Source organism: Triplophysa rosa, linkage group LG21, assembly GCF_024868665.1.
Source record: "Triplophysa rosa linkage group LG21, Trosa_1v2, whole genome shotgun sequence".
NCBI lineage: Eukaryota > Metazoa > Chordata > Actinopteri > Cypriniformes > Nemacheilidae > Triplophysa > Triplophysa rosa.
The window spans coordinates 17,226,605-17,250,058 of record NC_079910.1 but is presented as its reverse complement, the minus strand read 5'-3'; the positions used below and the strand labels follow the sequence as shown (position 1 = coordinate 17,250,058).

The 23,454-nt window shown below is 36.9% G+C and overlaps 1 protein-coding gene across 1 annotated transcript; it reads right to left on the bottom strand.

Annotated features, from left to right (window-relative positions):
- Positions 1-1,136: 1,136 nt before the first annotated feature.
- LOC130545472 (uncharacterized) lies at positions 1,137-17,723 on the bottom strand. Its single transcript, XM_057319986.1, has 9 exons — positions 17,637-17,723; positions 17,072-17,335; positions 6,267-6,533; positions 5,230-5,331; positions 5,048-5,104; positions 4,766-4,813; positions 2,084-2,152; positions 1,964-2,011; positions 1,137-1,534 (listed from the first exon to the last, which is right to left on the bottom strand). Exons 2-9 carry the CDS (start codon positions 17,250-17,252, stop codon positions 1,527-1,529), a joined length of 780 nt encoding a protein of 259 aa, XP_057175969.1. The 5' UTR covers positions 17,253-17,335; positions 17,637-17,723; the 3' UTR covers positions 1,137-1,526.
- Between the last annotated feature and the right edge of the window lie 5,731 nt (positions 17,724-23,454).

Here is a 23,454-nt window from a genome sequence, read left to right as displayed (position 1 = left end):
GGTTGATATTCGGTTTCTATCAGTTAAAATAAACCTACCATACAAATTATAGACCCTTCATTTCTTTGCAAGCAGGCAAACTTACAAAATCAGCAGGGGATCAAATACCTATTTCCCTCACTGTATATGTTAACTTTGGAGCGTTATGTCAAACATTTTTTTCTATCGTTATTGATAAGTGTATCGTCGATACATATTGTTTTATTGCTCAGCCCTATGGAAAATGCTACTGGATACACAGTTAACAACATCAATTATGTATATTTGCCATTGAGTTAAAACTCATAATTTCTCTCAGATTCATTACAATCAATTGCTTTATTCTTTTACTCACATGACCTCACTTTACTTTATTATCTATGTGCAGTTACAAAAGAATTTGATGAATCCAAATAATTGAAAACAGAACCATAACCATAAACATTAAATTAAAACTACACAGACTATTAACAATAACCAACAAGGATATAAAGAGAAACACTAAAGTAAAATTACAGAAAATCTAGGTAATGAGATACCTGGCAATACTGGAACAATAAACCATTCAGAACAAGATACATTAGACATGTGAACCACTAAAAACATGGAGGAAACTACAAAGAACATGAGTCAAGAAAAGATATAAAATCACTAAAACGTGACAGAACTCTTATGTTGTAAAGTTATCCAGGTACTTTTTTGAAAAAATATAAATTGTATAATAAGTCTGTGGCCTTTGCATGCTTACAAACATATTTGTAACTTTGAACCTGCTCAATACAAGCTTCCACAATGAACCACCACCTCCTGAGGACCGTACCGTCACCACATAAGGTCAGTGAGTCCTCATGTCAAGCACATTCTGGTTTCATTTTGACCCATTTTGGTCAAGCTTAAACATGAGCTTCACACCAGGATCATGATTTATCCCACTGACCGATTACACAAGAACATTCATCCTCCCCAAGCTTTTAAGTTACTTTGGTTGTGAAATATTGAAAATCTTGGGAATGATATGGCCTTTCATCTTCTCTGAAAAACACTGTTTATGAAATCGTCTTACCAACAATACCTTAACAGAAGTAATAATAATTCAGAATGGTTTAAGTTAACCTTTATTTCACAAATGTATATCACACAAGTGTAAACACGGCCCTTACAAAAGCAGAAATAATAAATGGTCAAATTAATTACAATAACAAAACGATGTTTTACAAAGAAAACAGACAAGGTGTATACAGATACAGTAATGTGTAAACACTGAGCACGTTATCAACATTGCTGTCTGTGTGTTTTATTTTTGTTGTAAGATCACCTCGCTCTTGGGCAGGATTTTGTTACCTATGTCACATATATACTGAATAACATTGCAGTTAAATTCAAAAGTTTACGGCCCAAAACAAAGGCTTGTTTGTCAGTACAACTGCTGTTAGACAAAGTGCTATGCTGTAATACGTAATGCAGGCTTATGGAAAATATGCATGTCATTTAGCTGTCTTAGTGCAAAAAGAGAAAGTTCATTCTGATCTTGATTGCTGACCAAATATCTAAGGACCTGTAAAGGTAAAACAGGCACATTATAATAGGGATTGGAATTGTTTCGTACCTCACGATTCGATAGAAACACTTTCCCCAAAAAACAAATTAGCATACGGTATTTGTGACGTCATCATGCCACATTTGCGTTCAGAGGCAGAGAAGTGTTGCCACTTTCACTTCTAGTCTAGCCTCTAGTGTTTTTGTTCCGATAACATTCATGTTATATTTTAACATTTAAAAGGTTGTTTTCATTTGTGAATCATTTTGAAGTATTGAAGTATTGAATCTAAGGCCTAAAGTATTGAATGTGTGAAATGATTTTTCCCTCACATCTATATTATAATAAATGCAATTTCCAAAATGCATACAAAGCTTGACAATTTTAACCATAAAAGGCACAAAATTCGAATGAATTTGTGTTTAAATGAAAAAAACTTACTTGTACCTTTAAAAGACGTTAAGCCGTTAGCATCTGCTGGTGGTGAATTTTCATCTTAAATCAAATAAAATTCAGTTAATTGATATTTAGTGTAAAATTATAAATGATTAGGATTTAAGGACATACCTTTTATGACACCATCCACATGAGTTACTGAAATATGATTCAGATGCAATTCTTCTTTTTCTCCTGATTCTGAAAAACCATACTTGTTGCTTCATTGCGCTTCGTTTTTTAACGTGAAATTTGTAATACAAATGAAACCGTAATTACTGATTAGGAATTATATGCCACTTAATTGGCATCACAAAACAATCTCATGGCATTTTGTAACTATTTTATGAGGTGCAGTCCATACATCTCATTCGTACATCTCATCTCATTACGTTCTGCTTTCATACCAGTGGTGGTTACACTCAAAAAAGGTTTATTTGAAAATGTTTTGTCCCTTTAAATTAGTTCAAAGATGGACTAACCCAATAATAGGCCATTTTAATTTAATACCATGGTTTCTTATTTTCCATTATTAGGAAGTAAATCATTAAAAAACAGACTTATTTTATAGGAAAGCTTTATTTTCAATGAAACAGCAAATAAATCATCTCATTTCTCTTCACACATTCTCAAGAAAAACATTAGTGTTGTATCAACAGTAAATTAACATGACAACAATCAGGTACAACAAAACGGCACAAAATCAGAAAGCTTGATGGCATTGACTGGAAAGAGTTTAGCGATCTCCGATTCTCTCAAGTATTCAAGCTTGTTGGCCCCAACCTGTTAAAACGAAAGAAAAACTAAATATTAAATGCGATGACAGCATGGATTTCATTGCCAGCAGGCAGCTTCAACCATGTTTACTTTTAACGTGACACTTGTGTCATGTGTTTATCGACGTATCAATAACGTAATAATAATTAGTAATAATGACTTACATACTGTAAGTCACATACTGTGTTTCAGACAAAAAATGTCTAACTTCGATCTAATGAGACGTTTTATTCGTTCAAGAAGCAGAAAACAGATAACAAACTAGCACATTCCAGTGTGCATTTAGAGTTAATGCTATCTGAACTGTCCTATTTTGCAGACTGTAGCATTTTCTCACGTACAGCAATGTATTATAAATAAATAAAAAAGATTCACACAAACCTTGTTTCTCCAAATAAATCCAACAATTTGTCCTTGCTGAAAACCGCTCCATCCTGATGAAGTGAAAAACCCCTGCATCAGGTAACCATAGCGTTGGCTTGATATGAGACAGGAGTTGAGCTGATGAGGTGAATGAAATCCGAATAAAAATGCTGTTGTTGAAGGAAATGACTGTTGCAGCCGTGTTCATGGTCGTTTCATTCTAAAATTCTCATTTCACTTATCATTTATGAAGCCAGCTGGTGTATGACATGAAAATAACGGCTTTGTGTACTTTTGAATCACTCTCGCAGTACTTTTGTATCATACGACGTTAAGTTTGTGAAGCATGAAGTGCACGCTCATCATCTCCCACTAAGGATAAATTCAAGTATGCTCTATTACAATAAAGAAGCAATGGTACAGTATGAGGATGGCTAGAATGCTTAAACAGCGCGTATATTTGTGCATTGTGCGATGATCAAATCCGATTTGAAGCTTGTCACATATAAACACACATATCAATCTGATCACGTTTTTAGCATTCGTGTAAACACTTTGTTTGGATGTTTCAATCTGAATCATTTCTTTCCAACAAATTATGTTGTTGTAAACGTATAACTACTGAGAAAACAACCCAATAATAAACACCCAACTGGCTCAACCCAGTGACTATATAAAACAGTGTTTTTCTGAGTTTAGGGATAGGTTTCTTTCAATCTTTCTATCAATTGTATGTTAATAGTTGGGCTTTAGCCTCCCTAAATTTCAAGCTTAGCCCCCCTAAAAAATTGTGATTAATTATGTAATTTGCACAGGAAATCGAAATCGCTTTAGTTTTCTTTAAAACTCTTATTATGAAAACGACTGCGCGCTGCGTTATTTTGCGTGTTCTTCAGTCTTCATCTGTATCTTTGCAATTCTTTGTTATAATTGCAGTTTTCATAATATGATGCAGGAGCGAAACAAGACACTTTCCCATCTGCTGCATTGTCTGCGTTCACCCCTCGTCACACTGTTATCTAGTTGTTTACCTCCACCAAAATGAAAGCAGTTCACACCAATGACACGGCATAGCCTACTCCAGAAAACAATCATGAAGGTATTTTAGCGCACAGAAATGTGTTATTAATGATGAAGTGCTGTTTTATTTTTCTGCACCCCGAAAAGACAACGTGCAGATAGAGTCAGTCCAGACTGATGCAGCTGTGTTATTCATTGCTCTGAGTTCTCAGTTAACAGAAGTGTTGATTTAAAACATATTGTGGATGTGACGGATGAACACACAGTCATGCACAGGAGTGACAGTGCTTGTGCTAATCGGGATGAATGGCAGGGAAACATCATATCAAGTTATTATTCCTTCGACTAAATAATAACTCAGCAGTTGATTGTGACATTTATTATATGGATGGCTGTTGTTGTCACTTTGAATTATAAATTGATCGATTAATGTGATATTTTTTAATAACAATAACTTGTCTTCATTCTGCGTATTCTTTCTTTCTTATTTATTTATTTATTTTAGTAATGTATACAGTAGAGAGGGGCTATACATTGGAGGCTGAGCCCCCCAATATTGAAAACCTAGAATCGCCCCTGGTCACCTCATAAAATAGTTACAAATTCCTATGAGATCAGACTGGTCATCAGTTATGCTCGGTGAAGAAAAGGTACCTTTGTCTGTTGCCTTGTTGTTTATGCACTCCATCAAGGGTGATGTAGCTTCGGTGAAGAGTAATAAAGTAATAAAGTGAATGTAATGTGGAGAATTGTATAAACTTTACATATACTCTGTGGGTTTGTTTTATTATTCGATCCAAGATGACACAAATACACTTCACATATTATTAAAGCTAGATGTGTGGGAGTGATTTAAATTATTAAATTGTATGCACAATCCTCGCAAAACTGCTTACTTCTGGGGACAGACATGCACAAACACAATTTTCAACTCACGGTTCTCGTAGTCTGCCATTGAGATAAACAAGTCCTCACGTACTTTCTCTTTCTTCTCTAATGATAAAAAATAATGTTTTATAGAGTATGTAATTGTTAAACAATACCAAGCTATTATACCAAGCTAGATAATGTTATAAATGTAAAACATTTTAGGAATTCACTAAAAACACTAAATGTACCTGGTTTACGGGTGATTTTTAGTATGACGCATCCAATGATCAGAATAACAATACAGCAGACGAAACATCCTGATATGGCTAGCAGTATTTTTCTTTTGAACACTGCAACAAAGGTGAGAAATGCACAGGCTGAAGTTACTGAAGGTACAGCATTAACCAACAACACTATTTAGTAGCACCTTAGTAAAATTGGAGACAATTGTGGAAAAACCAAATTTTCACAGAACATTTTGTTATTCCTTTATTTTTTGCTTATTTGTGCTTGTTTCCCTCAGGGATTATTTGTTGTGGCTATAAGTTTTTTCGTCAATAAACAATGACTATTTTATAGGTAGAGTGTAATAGATAAGCAGCAAAAGTGTGTTTAGATTTAACGTATGATTGCTGTGATTCAAAAACTATAAAATACCTTTTAAACAAATTAAACAACAAAGATGAGTCAAACTATTAGTAAAGCCATCATAGCCTTTTAAGATGGTCAAGTTGGATCTGGGAGTCTTGTTGATTTATACTCTAGAGCAGGGGTGTCAGACTCGCCATATAATATGTGAAAATCAGTATGAGGTATAAATAGCATGTCGAAACCTATGTATGCCAAAAACAGTAGGCGAGAAATACCCGGATGGTCTACTGCTTCCGCCGAGATTTGTGGGTGTGCATTGGATAGACACTGTTCTATCCCATGATGCCACGGGAGCTGAGCAACCATAAAATGTATAAATTAAAGATGGCGGAAAACTGCAAGGTATATGGCTGTTTTCAAGTGTAAGTACAGACGTAAATGTATTTCTTGTGATTAAATTATACTCTTAACAACGCCTTCGTGCATTACTTTCACGTCATTGGTCAAAAAGCATATGGGTCACATGATCCAGTTAATCAAGTTGTTCAGGATTACTAGAAATTTAAAGGCATATGTGGTTGAAGCTAAACTCTGAAGAGATGTGCATGCTCTATAGAGTCAACCTTAATTTCTGTACCAGCTTGGTCTACTCAGTTGGCCTGGGCAGTATTGAGCAAATATTATAGTTACTTACCAATATTCTTGGCTACAAACACCTCACTCCAAGAGGAGTACAGGGGTCGTGCTGTCCTTTCCCCCCTGCACTTAAATTCATTTTTTATAGTATCTGCAGTTGATTCCACTTTTAATGTATTTATAGACTCATTCAGCTCCTGTCCGTTCTCACACCAGGTGTAGTTCCATTCTTCACCATCTGAGACCTCACAGCTTAATGTCAGGATATTTCCAGCCATGATGTCACTTAATTCAGTGACCAGCGTCAGCACAGCAGGTGAACGAGCTGAAAGCAAGCAAATTATTTTAGATTTGTCCAGCTAGGGCAAGATCAACAACAGATATTTTTATTATCATTAAAACGATTCCCAACTATAGAGCCTTGTATGCCTTAAAGGGGTCATATGGCGCGAATACGTGTTTTTCTGTGTCTTTGGTGTGTTATAATTTTCCCATGCATGCAGGGCCAGATTAAGAACACATTGGGCCTTGGGTTTAAAGCGAACCCAAGGGCTCCCTTCATTTTATTGCCATGCCACGGTGTCTTTTGCAGTGTTTATTACATTTTATTGCTACTATTATTCTATGCATCTAATTTTCTACTGTTTTAATTTAATTTAATATTTATTTCTTATATTTACTTTTCTAAATATTTCATACTAATTTAATTTTACATTTAATTTCTATTTTATATAAGCACAAGTTTGCATACAAAACTTTCCAGGCTATTTAAAAAAACATTAACATTAACTCAATATTTATTTCTTATATTTACTTTTCTAATTATTTTATCTATTATAGCCGTTCAACAGTATAATTGAGCGCTATCATGTAACAGGTAGGAAATATACAGAAATTGAATGTTCTCAAAAAGTTCTCAAACACTTTTCAGTCTTTAATGCTAAATTCTAAATTAAATACAGAAGAATTTTCATTAAAGCTACAAAACACATTGAATTCCTCTTTTTTTTTGTTCTTTGGTTAACATTATAGTGACAGGAGTCACAGCAGCAGGTTTAAGAATGCGGCCTCTTTAAGAGCTGCCGCGTTGCGTTTTGCCGCGTCCCGCAGCTAGAAGCTGTCTATCTACACTGAACGCGTCAAAGCAACTGTTTCAAATCGCGCTTAAGTGGTTTAAAAGCCTGTACATGAATAAGAGTGTGATTATATAATGTAACGCTAGACAAAGGATCACAAAACAAACGGATTCTGCGGTAATTGCGTTACATATTTTTCCTTAAAAAACATTAATTGCATGCTTCAACGCGTTAACATTAGCAACTAATTTTCTATTATTGTAGAAAATGATCTTATATTTAAATTCTATTTTCTATAAGCACAATTTTGCAAAGCCTATTAAAGCCTATTAGGCTATTAAAAAAACATTAATATTAACTCCAGATATGAACTTCAAACAAACAGGTTTCCAAAATCAGCCAAAACATTTGCGATCACTTCCTTAATGAGTATTTTACAATAAATACTTTAAATAGGGTCTTAACGTTAAAAAGTCTTCTTTCGAACTTTAGCTGAGCACAAACCCCTAATGATACTGTTAAAATCCATGCTTTTAACCATGTGACATGTCGCATTCCAGGAAAATCTGTGTAAAATGGCTCATGTCGTTCTTGTCCCACTGATGACCGCCAACAAGACTTAATAAAAGAAAACGTTGAGAAGGAGTTAGAAGGCTTTCTAACTGGTTGTTTATAAGAACAATAACCTACTGCTGCTGCTAACTCACCTTCAACATGTAAAGCATGTTGATCTGTGGTGGTGGGTGATGCTAAATGTGTATTGCCTCTGCACCCAGGAATTTCCTCGGGCATGGATGTTTTGTCCCAGAGGGAACTGAAGTAGTTGGTTAGTTTTGAAATTTAGCTGTAAGATTAACCTCACGTTTTCCCCTTTCAACTTTATTTCTCCTTTTTGCGCACAACTATCACTTTTTTGAACACCAACGAGCCAAACGGAATTCTCAACATGCGAAAGCATAACGCAAAGAGTCGTTTCCTGACGTAATGGTGTTTTTTGTAAAGTGATTTTGATTGGACCATGAATTATATCAGTCAGGAACATTTTCCAATAGCTTCTTGTTATTTTATAATCAACCACCTATATGAATTGTCAATCAATGATGTAAGGACAGCTCCCATTTCCTCCAGCCAATCAAGGGCCCCCTCCTTCCGCGGCCCCTGGGGCTTCAGCCCCAACTAGCCCTTGTGTTAATCCAGCCCTGCATGCATGTATTAGACATGTAAAATTGCAAAAATTAAAGTGTCGGAACAAAAGATGCATTCTATCTAAAAGCGAACGCTAAATAAGAACTGCCTGAAACGCCTCGTGTAACCACACCCCCACAAATCTACGACAGTTGGTGGTATGATTTGAATAAGACCGCCCAAATGTATACTCAAGTAAGGTGGGCGTACCTGTCAGTACAATTGAAGAGGAACCTGATGTTCCAAATATGGTAAGAGGCGTTACATTTCCATCACACGCTTGTAGTATTCCACCAATCACTACGCACTGGTTAACTGGCCATTGGCCAATCATAGCACACCTCGCTTTTCAGAGCGATGAGCTTTGTTAAAAATCCGCGCGTTTCAGAGAGGCGGGGCATAGAGGAGATACAAACATGCACGGTATGTGGAAAAACAGCGTTTTTGAACCTTAAATCATGTATACACATTGCATTACATATAAAACAAACGTTAATGTTCGTTTCAGCCGTGTCATATCACCCCTTTAATGTTATAATTGGCTTCTACTACTAAAGTTCATTGATAGAAACAGATTAAACAATTTTATTACTTTAAAAAACACACCATGTAACACTTATTTTAACCTTCGGAGGCCACCATGTTGTTTGATGTCAAACAATTGACGCACAGGTCAACTGAACTATGTATACAGAACCGCTACTTAATTCTCCTATAGCTATAAGGTGCTCTAATGAAATACATGTGAAAAATAATGCTAAAATAATTTAAGAAATAAAGACATTAGACATTAAAAGACACAAAAAAATGTATATGTTTGAAACTTTTGTGAATATGGAATATGGGTTGGGTACGTGTCTAAAAATCTAAGTTATTTTTCACCTAGCGTTAATATTTTTACATATATAAAAGCTAACTTTGTTAGCTGTACAACTAGCAGTTAGCGAATGACCTGAATGTATCAGTCGTTTGTCAGGTGTGTGTTCAAGTAGTTGCATTTGCTAACATTTTCCACTGACATACAGTATAGTCATCTAATACATAGGCATCTAAATCAGTTGCTCTTTACCATACACGCTTGGTTTCTCTGTCTGATGTGGTGTATGATGTCAGGCCATTCTCATGGATATAATCCAGTCAGTTTGTCCATCCACTGAGTGAGCATTTGTGGATCTGGTTCCATCCATTAAAGAAAAGGCTTCAACAACAAATCGCGGCCCCGGACAGGGGGTGACCTCACATATTCAAATTAAATCTGATTTTCTGCAGTCATTGTCAAAAAACAAGCTAACAATCACAGGCTAAACATAACGGCTAAACGGTAAATAAGCATCACATACATCTTGAGCTACGCGTGCGTGTTAACTTCTGATCTGCTGCTATATCATTTAAAGCGATTTGGAAAATGAATGATGTTTTTACTGAAGTAACTATAGTTGAAGTATTCCTGTTGAAATAAAAACAATAGAACCCTTTTTATATATAGGAACCATACTCCAATTAATAATCTTTAGTAAAACCACAGCAACTAAAAATACCATAGTTTCATTATACTAGCTATAGTTTATGTTTGTAGTTAAATTATGGTAATACAAATGTTAATAAATCCAACAAACACATGGCTTCTACACTTTACTATTTACAAGAGCCTTACTACTTACTGTTAAATTGCTGCTAAAACTGGTAAAGGGAATATACAAAATAAAAGAACACTGCTCATAAATACATATAGGACTAGGGGGCTATGGAGGATAATTAGGCTAAATGATCATACAGGATTATATCTAAACTAAACATATATGTGCTAAACATATAAAGCTCTTAAAGGAGTTGCACACTGCAAAATTTGCCCCCATTGACTTTCCATAGTAGGAATAAAAATTACTATGGAAAGTCAATGGCGGCAAATTTTGAAGTGAACTACTCCTTTAATACAACTGATACTGTGAGCTACTCAGTGTATTCAGTAGGGTGCTTCAGAGGCATAAGTTATACGACAATAAAACAATGCACAACTGACATAAAGGAAATTTACTTTTAATACTTGAGTACTTTTAAAAGCATGTACTTCTGTACTTTTACTCAAGTAAGAATCTGTCGTTACAACTTTTTCTTGTAGTGGCTTAATATTTGACCAGTAGTATCTGCACTTTCACTCAAGTAAGGAAGTTGTACTTCGTCCACCTCTGGGTATCTGTCATTAAACAGAGAATATAAACTGTCAGAATACCTGAGAATGGTTACAGACCCTAAACTAAGAAAATTCTTGACTATGTACAGACTCAGTGACCACAACCTCACTATAGAGATGGACAGACAAAGACAGACATGGACACCTAGAGAAGACCGACTGTGTCCACACTGCGCACCAAATCAAGTGCAAACCGAGCTGCACTTTTTAACTTCATGCCCAAAGTATACACATATCAGAAAACATTTTTCCCCGAATTTACAAACTTCCACAAAGACTTCAACCCGTTTCAACAAAAGGACAAGCTTTCATACATATGGAGGACTAAACCTGCAAAAATTATAAATAAATAAATGTATAAATAAATAAATATATAAACGAATAAATGTAATAATATGAAAATAAATAAAGGAATGAATGGTTTGATAAAACAAAATAATTCGTTTTAGCTATTATTGATCTTAGCTTCAACTTTTTTTCATTTTTTAAATTGATTTATTATTTTTCGTGTCCATTTTTTAATTATTTTTAATTATTTTTTTTATTTATTTTTTTAGATAATTTTATTTATCATTTCCTTTTATTTTTTACATTTATTTATTTATACGTTTGTTTATTTTTATATTTATTTATTATCGCATGTATTTATTTCCACTTTTATTTATTTATTCTTGAATTTATTCTTACTTTTCTGTGTCTTGTATGATAATTAGATGGGTTGGTCTTGCCTACTATTGGTTCAGCGTAGATTGAAGCGTTTGATCGATTACTCTTGACTTGTTTTGGACTAACGTCACGTCACTCACTGATCGTTTGCTTCGTGTATAACGTTAACTAACTATGGCGGGCGCACAATTAGCTAGAGAGTTACAGCATTTAGCCAATGAAGTCGATAACCATGCATCAAATGACTATGTGTCATTCAGATTAGATGCATTTATTGAGGATTTATTACAGATTGACGGAGAGATAAATGACAAAGTTCTTCAAAATCTGTGCGAGTCAGGGGGTGCTAAGGTGGTGACCAAGTTCCGGTTACAGGTCCTCTGCCAAAGAGGTGCATGAACGACCTCAGCAGATTCGTCGATTCTGAAAGCACAAGACGACTTGATATTAAGATGTCTAATAAACACAGACTTTCTTGTTACATGATTTTGACATTCTTGTTAAGATTGCAAATTATTGGTATGATCGCCCGTAACGGCTGAAGCGAGGTGAAAAAATAAATAAAGCGATTTGACACGGGATTCGTACCCATACAATAAAGCGAGGCAGCGTGTCACTACGGTAACAATCACACTAAGCTATTTCGCAATGCTAGCTGCTGCGGATCTTTGCAATAATATCAAGATGTCACACAACAATATGCAGCTGGATGAATCAAGGGAATATGCCCGTTTTAACTTGTGACCTCTGTGTTATTTATCTCTTATGGAATGTAGTTTACGAGTACCGTTTAGTAACCACGTCTTTTTAGAAGGAATGGTTTCCATTTGATGGCCCCTGTAGTGAAAGAACGATGCTCATTACTACCGTGTTAACTTGTGACTTAAGTTCACTATGTCTCAATTCATTTACATTATGTTACATCATGTTACATTAAATCTTTACGCTTTTTCTAACCGAAAGGCTGCTTATAACTATCACTTTGACAAAGCGTTAGCTTGCGACTTCGGTTTACAAGCTCATCTGTGTAGTTAAACCTTATTACATTTTGTGCTTTATGATTTTCACCAGTTGAACTGTAACACCACCATAGCACCCTCTGACTCGCACAGACTTTGAATGTGCTGCAAAGAGGCTAACAACTGAGGAAGAACTTTATCATTTATCTCACCGTCAATCTGTAATAAATCATCAATAAATGCATCTAATCTGAATGACACATAGTCACTTGATGCATGGTTATCGACTTCATTGGCTAAATGCTGTAACTCTCTAGCTAATTGTGCGCCCGCCATAGTTACTTAACGTTATACACGAAGCAAACGATCAGTGAGTGACGTGACGTTAGTCCAAAACAAGTCAAGAGTAATCGATCAAACGCTTCAATCTACGCTGAACCAATAGTAGGCAAGACCAACCCATCTAATTATCATACAAGACACAGAAAAGTAAGAATAAATTCAAGAATAAATAAATAAAAGTGGAAATAAATACATGCGATAATAAATAAATAAACGTATAAATAAATAAATAAAAAGGAAATGATAAATAAAATCTAAAAATAAAAAATAATAATTAAAAATAATTAAAAAATGGACACAAAAAATAATAAATCAATTTAAAAAATGAAAAGAAAAGTTAAAGCTAGATCAATAATAGCTAAAACGAATTATTTTGTTTTATCAAACCATTCATTCCTTGATATGAAAATAAATAATTAAATTTATTCGTTTATATATTTATTTATTTATACATTTATTTATTTATAATTTTTGCAGGTTTAGTCCTGCATACATACTATGAGAAAACCCAATAAGCTAAAATCTGCCCAGAAGATACAGCCGCGGAAAAAATTAAAAGACCATTTAAGAGAAAAATTAAGATTTTAATTTTAAGACTGTGTTTAGGTAAAATGATTATTTTTGTTTCATTCTGTGAACTGTGGACTATTAACAATATTTTTACCAAATCTTAATAAAAAAAATATTTATTTTTTTCATTTATTTGCAGAAAATGAAAACTGGAGAAACAGGTCAAAATAACAGAAAAGATGCTCTGTATTTTTTCAGACCTCAAATACTGCAAAGAAAACAAGTTCATACTCACAATACAAGCAATTTTAAGCAATGCAACAGTAATATTTGTACATGTATTTAGGAAAAGTTCAAAAATTTTTTTTATGTGATAACCTCCTCGCGCCGTAACAAAAGGAGGGGGCTCAGGAGGTGGGTGAGGGGTGGACAAGGGGCAGTCAATAGGGCCAGGTAGTCCATGTGGCCAACGTGGAGGCCGAGCACCGATGGAACCAGGTGATGCCGAGGATCCAGCGGGACCAAGCGGAATCGAAGTCGCACTTGACCGAGGCAGAGACGGAGACCTGGGAGTCCGCGGCGAGACCGGAGCGACTGACGACCAAGGAGTAGCCGACGGAAAGGAGAAGGCTAACAGAGCCGACGGGACGGAGCGACAAGGAGCAACAGGAGAAGCAGAGTCCTGAGGCGAGACGGCACGCCGACTGACCCAACGGATCCGGAGGGAGGAGGGAGCCCGGCCGAGCCAGTGGACGACCGGACAACGATGGAGACGAGGGAGCATGTGGCTGAGGGGACGCCATGGGGTCGATGGGCCGAGGTGGAGTCTGGGGCACACATCCTGGAACGGGGTCCAAGGGGACTAACTCAGGGGCCGAATCCAGGGGAATTTGCTCTGGAACGAGCTCTGTGGGGGTCCGGAACAGGGGGTCGAATTCCCAGAGTAGCTGCTGTGCCAGGGGAAGCTCAGGAAGAACAACTCCAGTAGGCTCCGGCTGGTGTGGTGGTGGGAGGTTTTTGCCCATACGGCCTTCCATACGTCGACCACAATTAACGGCAGAATCCGGGGAGTGATAAGACGCTGGTGCAGGAGGTTCTTGACCCGTACGCCGTTTCCTACGGCGGCGGTGCCTCCCTGAAGAGCGCGAGGTTACGGAGGACTGAGGCGCGCCAACCACGCGAGCCGGAACAAGCCCCTCATTTAAAGCCAGGACCGGATGATTACTGTACTCGCTCTCATCACTTTCCCCGACGCAGAATTCACACCCAACTACCTGGAGGACTCGGTTAATAAAGTCCTCCGGGGGGTATTCATCTGCGTCGGGAAGCATAAGGAGAGCGAGTAGCTCGTCATCCAGTCCTGCCAGAAAGAAATGGTTAAGCTCGGGGTCGCTCCAACTCACCAGCTGGCACGCCTCGAATAATTCCTCCGCGTAGCTCTCCAGAGATCTGCCGTCCTGACCGAGCTGCAGAAGCTGGGTTTCTGGAGAGGTAACATCCCAGTCCGGATCCGGTAGACAAAGGTACATATTTCTTCTTTTTAAGGTCAGTTATTCTGTCACAAGATTCTCGGGAACAGAAGGATGTCACCACCACAGGTAAGGTTTTCAGGTTTGATGAATCCAAATAAATCGAGACACAGTCAAAAAAACAAAACGTAAATCCACAGGATAACAGACTCCTTTGTAAAACGGGTAAAAAAACAGGCAGTGTACAATCCCAACGGAAACAGGAATCACCGTTCATCCAAAAGTTCACAGAAACTCCATAAACAGAGGCAGACGGAGAACTAAATAGTGTCCAGAAAATAAGTGAAATGGGAAACAGGTGCGGGTGAAATCAACAATGTCAGGTGTGCGTGCAGGGAATTGTGGGAATTGGAGTCCGGTAGAGAACGGGCAGGCGGAGAGTGTTACACCTACCCATTCAGAGCCAAGAAAATTATTTTTAATATTATTAAATATTTTTTTTAACCTTAATTCTAAATTTGAATTGTATAAATTAAATTAAAACATTTTAATTGTTTGTTTATTAATAATAATATCCAAATATTATTAAGAACGTGCTCACGTGACGTCAGTTGCGTTACGGCAGTTATGCTGCGCGCCAATGTTGCTGCCTGTTGATTCTCTTTCAATGATCATGTAAACATGGCTAAACAGCTATCCATGCAGCAGTTTTTCAAAAAAACACATCTAGATAATGAAACTGAAGAAACACACAGCGAGGCACCTGGAAATGAAGGTGAAATACACACAGCAACATCCAATGAGTCGAGTGCTAATGGCAGCATTTATGCTTCAGCCTTCACTGATATTCTCACTCAGCCTTCACTGATATTCTCACTCAGCCTTCTTCCGAATTAGTAAATCAAATTTGTCCACCTCCAGATCTGTCCACGATAGAAGAACAGAAAATATCCGATTACTGTAATTTATGGAAAGCCACGCTCTTTCAGTTCTTATTGGTATGAACAGTTTAAATGGATTAAATATAGCAATACAAAAGGTGCCATATTTTGTAAAGCATGCAGACATTTTCCTGAGGTACACACAGAGTTTACTTTCACAAGAGACGGTTAAAAAAATTGGAAACTCCTCCGAAAGGCCTGTAGCAAACACGAGTCTAGTAAACCGCACGCAGTTTCGCTGACTTTTGACGCATACAGGGAAAGCCATGCACCGCAAAGCCGTGGGACCTTGTTAAATCAACTGCAAGGTGATGCCGTTTCATTTGCAGAGCGAAGTTTAGTGAATTGCATTTGACGCCACAATGGGACAGAGAGGTCCATTAATTTTTCTTAAAAATTACTCCGCTTGAAAGGATGATGCAAATTATTCCGGCCCACCCACAATGTTACAGGCCCACCTATCATCTACTTTCTGTATCCGCCTCTGCTCCTGAGGTTTGATTTTGTTGAAATTCAACAGACACTGGACTGGAATAGCCACAATACGTCTAGAAATGCTGTTTTGAAATAAAAATTGGGGTTTTTTTCAGCAGCTGTATGTCAAGTCCTGCTATGACAACAGAATAACCAGTGCAACAGAACCACAACTGTGAAACAAACAAAATACTACACAACACAACACAAACAAACTGACACTACTGTATATGACAGGATCCTGTCACTCTTACGAAGTCTTTTGATGAGTACTTAGCTTTTTTCTGTTTATATTGATGTGTATATAGATACTTATATACCTTTTATTTCTGACTTTTCTTTTAACCTGTATTTGTATGAAAAAGTTTATATTTAATGTTTCTGTGGTTTGGCAATGTACAAATGATTGTATCATGCCAATAAAGCTTTTGAATCTTGAATCTTACTTTGCAGTGAACTTTGAGCATCATAACTTTACAGATCTTTTAATGCTCAAACAAAAACAATACATGCTAAGTACAGTTCAAAGAGTGAAAACTAATGTTATGACCCCTTTAAATTTATCATAGGGTAAAGTATGCTTATTCTGACTTTTCTAACCCCTTTCTTTCTTTGTCATAGAGGCTTACGGTGCAGCCCATGAAACATCTCAACCGAGGCAAAGGCGGTAGTTTAATGCATACAGTATATGTTTACCTTGAACAGCTAAGGAGCTCTTCTTTTAAGGTATAGACAGGCTGGTGCCAGGTGGACATACCGCCACCTAGTGTACCCGTGTATTTATATCGCTCATCTTCTCATTTTACTAACACGTTTACGTCTACTAACGTACATGTTTACTGCGCTGTAGTGTCAAGAGAACGGGTTTGGGTTTCAAGTTTTTGTTGTGAGCTTTTAAAGCTACAGTATAGCATTTACACTGATTTTATGTTTTTATGGTCAATGCTAATGTTGTTTATTAAGGCATAGAAGTCTTCATAGAAAAGAAACCCTTTTAACATATAGAAACAGAGTTTAATTGTGGAAATGTAGGAAGTAAGGGGTTTTTACCTTGAACTTCCACTTTCAGCGGCTCACTGTAGATTGAGAAGTCACCCCTCTTTGCTTCACACGTATAGTCACCGGTGTGATGGAGAGATGCTGAGTCAATGGTGTAATTTGTATTTGTGATAGAAGGTTGTGTCGGCTTTGAGTCCTTGTGCCAGTGATATTCCCAACCATCACCCGACATGTTACAATCAAGGTGAATTCGCTCATCAGTGTAGAAAAACTCAAAAGTTGGATGTATCTTTATGTCTGGTTTTGGAGTGGGATCTACACACAACAAAAGTAAAATGATCAATAAACAACTGCCTTGAAATGTATGTGCATGTTATTCCTGAGGAATAAATGAAGTGAATTGTGCTGATTGTGGTGGCTGCCCACTGAACACCTTTTTTAAGACTGCACAAGAAGCTGCAGTTCTGACACATATCACTCCACACCCTTAGAAAAGTGTGAGAAAGGAAATAGCAACTTAAACTGTCCTTTAACTTGACCGCTTTATAACAAATGTGACTTTCCGACTTGTTCCTTCTAGATCTGATTCCATGTTTACAGAAAAATGTTTACTTGCCAAGAATGTGAATCTGCAAAGGTTGTGTTTCACTTGTAGTCACTTGTGATCTCTGTTGATGTTTCTCTTTGCACTTATAACTTCCAGAATGACTTATGTCTGCTGAGTTGATCAAGAGCGTGTCCTTTTCTTCAGAGAGCTTAGTTATGTTTCTGTACCATTCATAGCGCCAATCATTTGGATTTTCATTGATTGAACACTTCAGAGTTATTTTTTCAGTTAGATAAAATATTTTCCATTCAGACTCTATAGAGAGTTTTGGCTGAGGTGGCTCTGTGTAGAACACACGTGCACACACACATAAATACTTTTGCATATGTCAAATAAAAGCAATATTTTTGATAGATGTTTTGGGCCTTTTTGCATGTTTTAGTGTCATATTTAATATTTTTTTGTTTCAAACATTTACAGTAATTCATTTTACTCATTTATATATTTGAAAGGAACATACCTTTTACTTGCACTTTCAGAGTTTCACTGTTGATTGGGAAGTCGCCTCTCTTTGCTTGACAGTAATATTCACCAGCATCAGAGAGAGATGCTGGGTTAATGGTGTAGTTTTTATTTGTGATAGAAGGTCGTGTTGGCTTTGAGTCTTTGTACCAGTGATATGCCCAACCATCACCTGACCTGCTACAAGAAAGCAGAATTCGCTCATCAGTGTAGAAAAACTCGAACGATGGATGTTTTTTAATCTCTGGTTTTGGCGTGGTACCTTGAAAACATAAATGTATAATTAATAATCCATCTCCAGCCAAATCTGTTCTAAATCACAGGTGCTTGTTCTTTAAAGTCTGAGACTAAATTAACGGAACTATACTGCCGACAGTGTCAGACTTATTTTTTTAGAAACAGCGCTTTACAACTCATGTGGTCCACAGTTCTGCAGATTTTGTATCTCTGCTTTGTCTGACACAGCTCTGGTTTAGCTCTCTGTTAATAGGGTGATGATATGAATCAAGCGTGTTAAATAAGGGACACACAAAATGTGCAGTGAAGAACCAGAGTTGAGAAGCACCGTTCTTAAAGATGACAATATCCAATGACTCTACACCAATATGAAAGCACCTTTAATGTGTCTGTTTTATTTATCAGTCATATTGTAGAGTATCATGTTGTTGTATTTGGCAAAAATATAACCTTTCTGTGATCTACTTCATATCTGACTTCCTCATTTCAATTATCTTGACTTACCAAGAATGTGAATCTGCAAAGCTTGTGTTTCACTTGTAGTCACTTGTGATCTCTGTTGATGTTTCCCTTTGCACTTATAACTTCCAGAATGACTTATTTCTGCTGAGTTGATCAAGAGCGTGTCCTTTGCTTCAGGGAGAGGAGATTCGTTTTTGTACCATTCATAGCGCCATTCATTTGGATTTGCATTGATCGAACACTTCAGAGTTATTTTTTCAGTTGGGTAAAAGATTTTCCATTCAGACTCTATTGAGAGTTTTGGTTGAGGTGGCTCTGTATGGATAAACAGAAACCGCATAGCAGAATGACTATTTATGTATTTTGTTGCATTGTAAGCTTGGACATATAAAAATGCAACACAAAAGATTATCTTACCGATTATTGTACATTTTTTAGACTCAGATGAAAATGTAACCCCATTCCTGCTTATATGACACGTGTACAACCCATTGTGAGAGAGTGTGGCACTTTGGATAGTGTAGGTATCGCCTAGGATGCCTTGTACAGATTCGTCTTTTTTCCACTGGTATGCCCATTTTGATGTCTGTTCTTGAATGCTACATTTAAGTTTGACCTGCTCCCCAGTGTAAATTTCTGGGTATTGTGGATCTTGTTTCACAATGATTGTTGGCCGGGATCCTGTATGGAGAATGAAGAAAATATATTTAAATACCAATGCAATTATTTTAATATATTAATTATGCGTTATTTTAAAGGAACCAATGAAAAATCTAGACTAACAATAAACAGCACCAAAGTTTACTGTTAATAATAGGGCTGTTAAATATAATAGTTTTTGCAATGCCTATTTGAACATTTACTGCATTATTAAATATTGCAATTAAATATCATATGTGTCAGCGGTTAATGATTTTATTGTAAACAAAGTATTTTTATTATGTCTTACTATCTAATATTATCTAACATAAACCATATAAATATATTTTTAGACTATGTCTATAAAAACTATGTCTTCAGAGGTGTATAAAGACCTTATTTAATGAAGTGTTATGTTTTTATAATCTTAGAATGACTTATTTCTATTTACATACACTGCAGGTCCCCTTACATGGAATTCACCATGTTGTTTCTACAGTAGCCCTAAATGGACAAACTGCTCTACAGAGCGTGTTTCGTTAATACATGATCTCTTTCGGCAAAGAAGCGAAAACGCGACGACATCTTAGTTCTGTGTCAGCCACCGTAGTGCTTCGAATGGGAGGGGTGGAATGAGCCATTGGTTGCAATTCCTCAACCTCACCGCTATATGCCGCTAAAATATTCACATTGCTCCTTTAAGATGTAAAGCATTCAATCGACATGTTAAGGATGCCACATTGTGTCTCTATTTCTAGATAGAGTTCTATTTGTGTTCTATTTGTGTTATCAATAAAAGAGTGTGCGTCCCTGGACCGTAGTTTTAATGCGGGGCTTTAACAAGAAAGAGCTGCAACAGTAAAAGTTTGAGACAGACTAACTTGTGCAGTAATATTGAAAATTGAGGATGCAGCGCATCGTGATGCATCATGATACTGAATCGAATTCAATCAAATCAAATCGTTGACATGACAATCGTAATCATTTTAAATCGTCAGACCAGTTACGATTCACACTCCTAATTAATAGCATACAGTATAACATTTTACTTATTCATCAAATGATGCAGAAATGGGGTATAGAGGGTATGGACGTGTCGTCACTTTACCACGTGAACACCACGTGAGCGCGCCCCTGTGGGTGACAAAACACTCCGCAAAATGACTTCTTACAATATCAGGAAACGAAATTCTGCGCAACATTTCAGTGTCCAGGAACACTTGATTCCTTTGGAAGTCGTAAGGATCACCTTCGAGTCCAGCTGCTTGTAATTTCAGCAAATAATTGCGTGGTTTAGTCCCAGTTTCTTTGTTTCTCCTATTCTCCTCAGCCATTTTGCTGGGTGTTTTGCCACCCAGGGGGGCGTGTCCCGACACGTTCACGTGGTAAAGTGACGTCAATGCATACCCTCTATAGTTGTGACCTATTACACAGCCATGGGCAACGTTCACAGGTCTGCGATTCCCCGATAACAACCGATCAAAACTAATAACACCGGGTCAACCGAGTACTATAAATCATCTTGACCAGTGCTGTTCAATATAACACTTAGTTTAAGAAATAAATATGCATGATTAATAATATATTTGAGATTATACACAAATGATGAAAATGTATGTTCATTGCATGTTCGTCTTGTCTGAACTTTGTGTTTTACTTTAAACCCGAAAGTAAACAGAAGGTCTGCATTCATAACAAATAAGCTAGTAAAATATTTCTAATCAATATTTCATCTCTAATAATTTACTCATGAAGCAGGATACAAGACCATCCATAGCATCAGGTACAGACCACCCTGTCAGTGTTTGATTTTGCAATAGCAACAATAACAAACAAAATGATGAAAACTAAAGCAAGCTTGTGTTCTATACAACTTCATAGATCACAAGTTAACAAAACTTACCATAAATGTTTAATGAATGTTGTGTGCTTTTTGCAGACGTCACAGACCTTCTCTCCAGCTGAGCTTGACAAACATACATATATAGCCCAGTGTGATGAGTTTTAACCGAGAGTGACAGAGTATTTCCATATACGTTTGTGTCAGGACCACTGGAGACAGTTTTCTCGTTCCTGAACCACATATAGATCCAGTTTTCTGATACATCTGGAATCACACACTGCAAAGACACCGTTTCACCAGGAAAAGCATCTTTCCATTCAGAATTAAGCTGAGCTTGAGGAATTTCTGAAGTGAGAGACAGAACAGTCAAACTCATGGGATGTGAATATGATGTTTTTTATCAAATATTTGTTACATTATACGAAACGAAAGTGTTTTCACCTAACCTTTGACAGTTACTGTGCGTACGTCACTTTGGCCAGAGGTGAGAGTTCTTCGTTTGACTTGACACAAATATTTTCCACTGTGAGACACTTGTGCTGATTGGATAGAAAAACTGTTGCTGGTGTTAGCATGAATCTGCCTGGATTCTCGAAAGAAGAGATATTCCCATTGGGTCGACTTCACCTTGACATCACATTTAAATGTTAAACTTTCTCCTTTGTAGATCACATGGGAATCTGTGCTCTGGGTCAAAATGGGCCTGGGCAGTTGATCTAAAGAGAGAAATACGAGTCAAAATTCATTTATCATTATGCAATTATGTGTCACAACATGAACTAAGAAAGATAAAGAGATGTTAATTGCCTTTGCTTTCTCTGGAAAACACTAGTATGCACACTTCTTTTGCATTGTTTGTATCTTACCTCTGACGTTTAGCTGAAATGTATCACTATGTTGGGTAACAACCGATCTGCCATTAAGTTTTCCTTTACATGTATATGGTCCAGAGTCAGAGGGTTTTGTTGTGATTGTTAGTGTAGGGTTTTTATTTAATGATTTGCCATTTTTGAGCCATTCAAAAGACCAGCTATCAGAATTGCCATCAAAACCACAGGTCAGAGTGATTGTCTCATCTGGGAAAAACTCTGTCCAGTTTTGATTTGCGGTCAGCTTTGGTTTAGGAGTCACTGCAGAGGATAAGAACAGTATAGGCCGAAAAGAGTTTATTACACTTCAGGGGCTGCTTGCACCAGCTGGACGTACACCCGGTCGTAAGACAAGTCTGTACATAAAATGCACTTTAAGACCTGCGTAGAATTTATACCTGTTGCACCACCAAGGCGTAGCTTACGTCTGAGACTAAATATTGCGTCTAGTCAGAGGTATGCGTAAGTGAAAATTCTTGACGTTTTGGAGAAAAAAAAATAGGTAAAACAATTGAGATTATGTTGCGTCTATACATACTACACAGCGCGGAATCCGCGCCTGCGTTATCTACAGAAAAAAATATTTTTAATATTTTAAAGTGTATTTTAGCGCTCTTCATTGACAAGTGAACATACACAGCAGGAGAGAGATTTGTGAGCAGTAGTATGCGCTGTTTGCTGCTGCGTAAAAAAATGGAAGGACGAACTATCAGATATTTGAGATGTCTACAGAATTGGAGGAGCAGGAAATTTATTTTATCCTTCGATTACTTGAGACAGCGCTGGATTATTTCAAATTAATTCACAAGAACGAATGCTCTTTTTAAGTTTTATTTTAATTTATATTGACATATATTTACATTTACATTACATGAACAGAACCAAATCTGCTGTCATCTTATCTGCATTTCACGAAGATAGATATCATTTTAAGGGACATTATTTAGGGTAAAATATAATAGAATGGGATGAAATAATGGAAAATAAGTAATAGAGTAAATAATGAGAATAAACTGCAGTTAAAGATTTTTTTAAAAAACTCTAGATTCTTATTAAAAGAAACGTCTTGGTTACGGATGTAACCTCGGTTCCCTGATGGAGGGAACGAGACGTTGTGTCGAACCGACAGAATGGGGTTTGTCTTGAGAACCTATCATCTTCTGAGTATTTAGAAAAGGCCAATGAAAATCGGCGAATGAAATTTGCATGCCGGGCTCCTCCCCGGATGTCCGGGTATAAGAGGGAAGCCGGCGTGCTCATTCATTCACCTTTTGTTCTTCAGAGCCTACGCATCTGATGAGCTTCTCTACGATCT

Bases quoted from the DNA above. Each gene is read 5' to 3' on its own strand.
- LOC130545472 (XM_057319986.1), bottom strand. From the start codon at position 17,252: ATGTCGGGTGATGGTTGGGAATATCACTGGCACAAGGACTCAAAGCCG. The intron at 5,332-6,266 runs GTAAGTAACTAT...CCTTTGTTGCAG, and splicing joins GTTTGTAGCCAAGAATATTG to TGTTCAAAAGAAAAATACTG. The intron at 4,814-5,047 runs GTGAGTTGAAAA...TCTTCACCGAAG, and splicing joins AATGGCAGACTACGAGAACC to CTACATCACCCTTGATGGAG.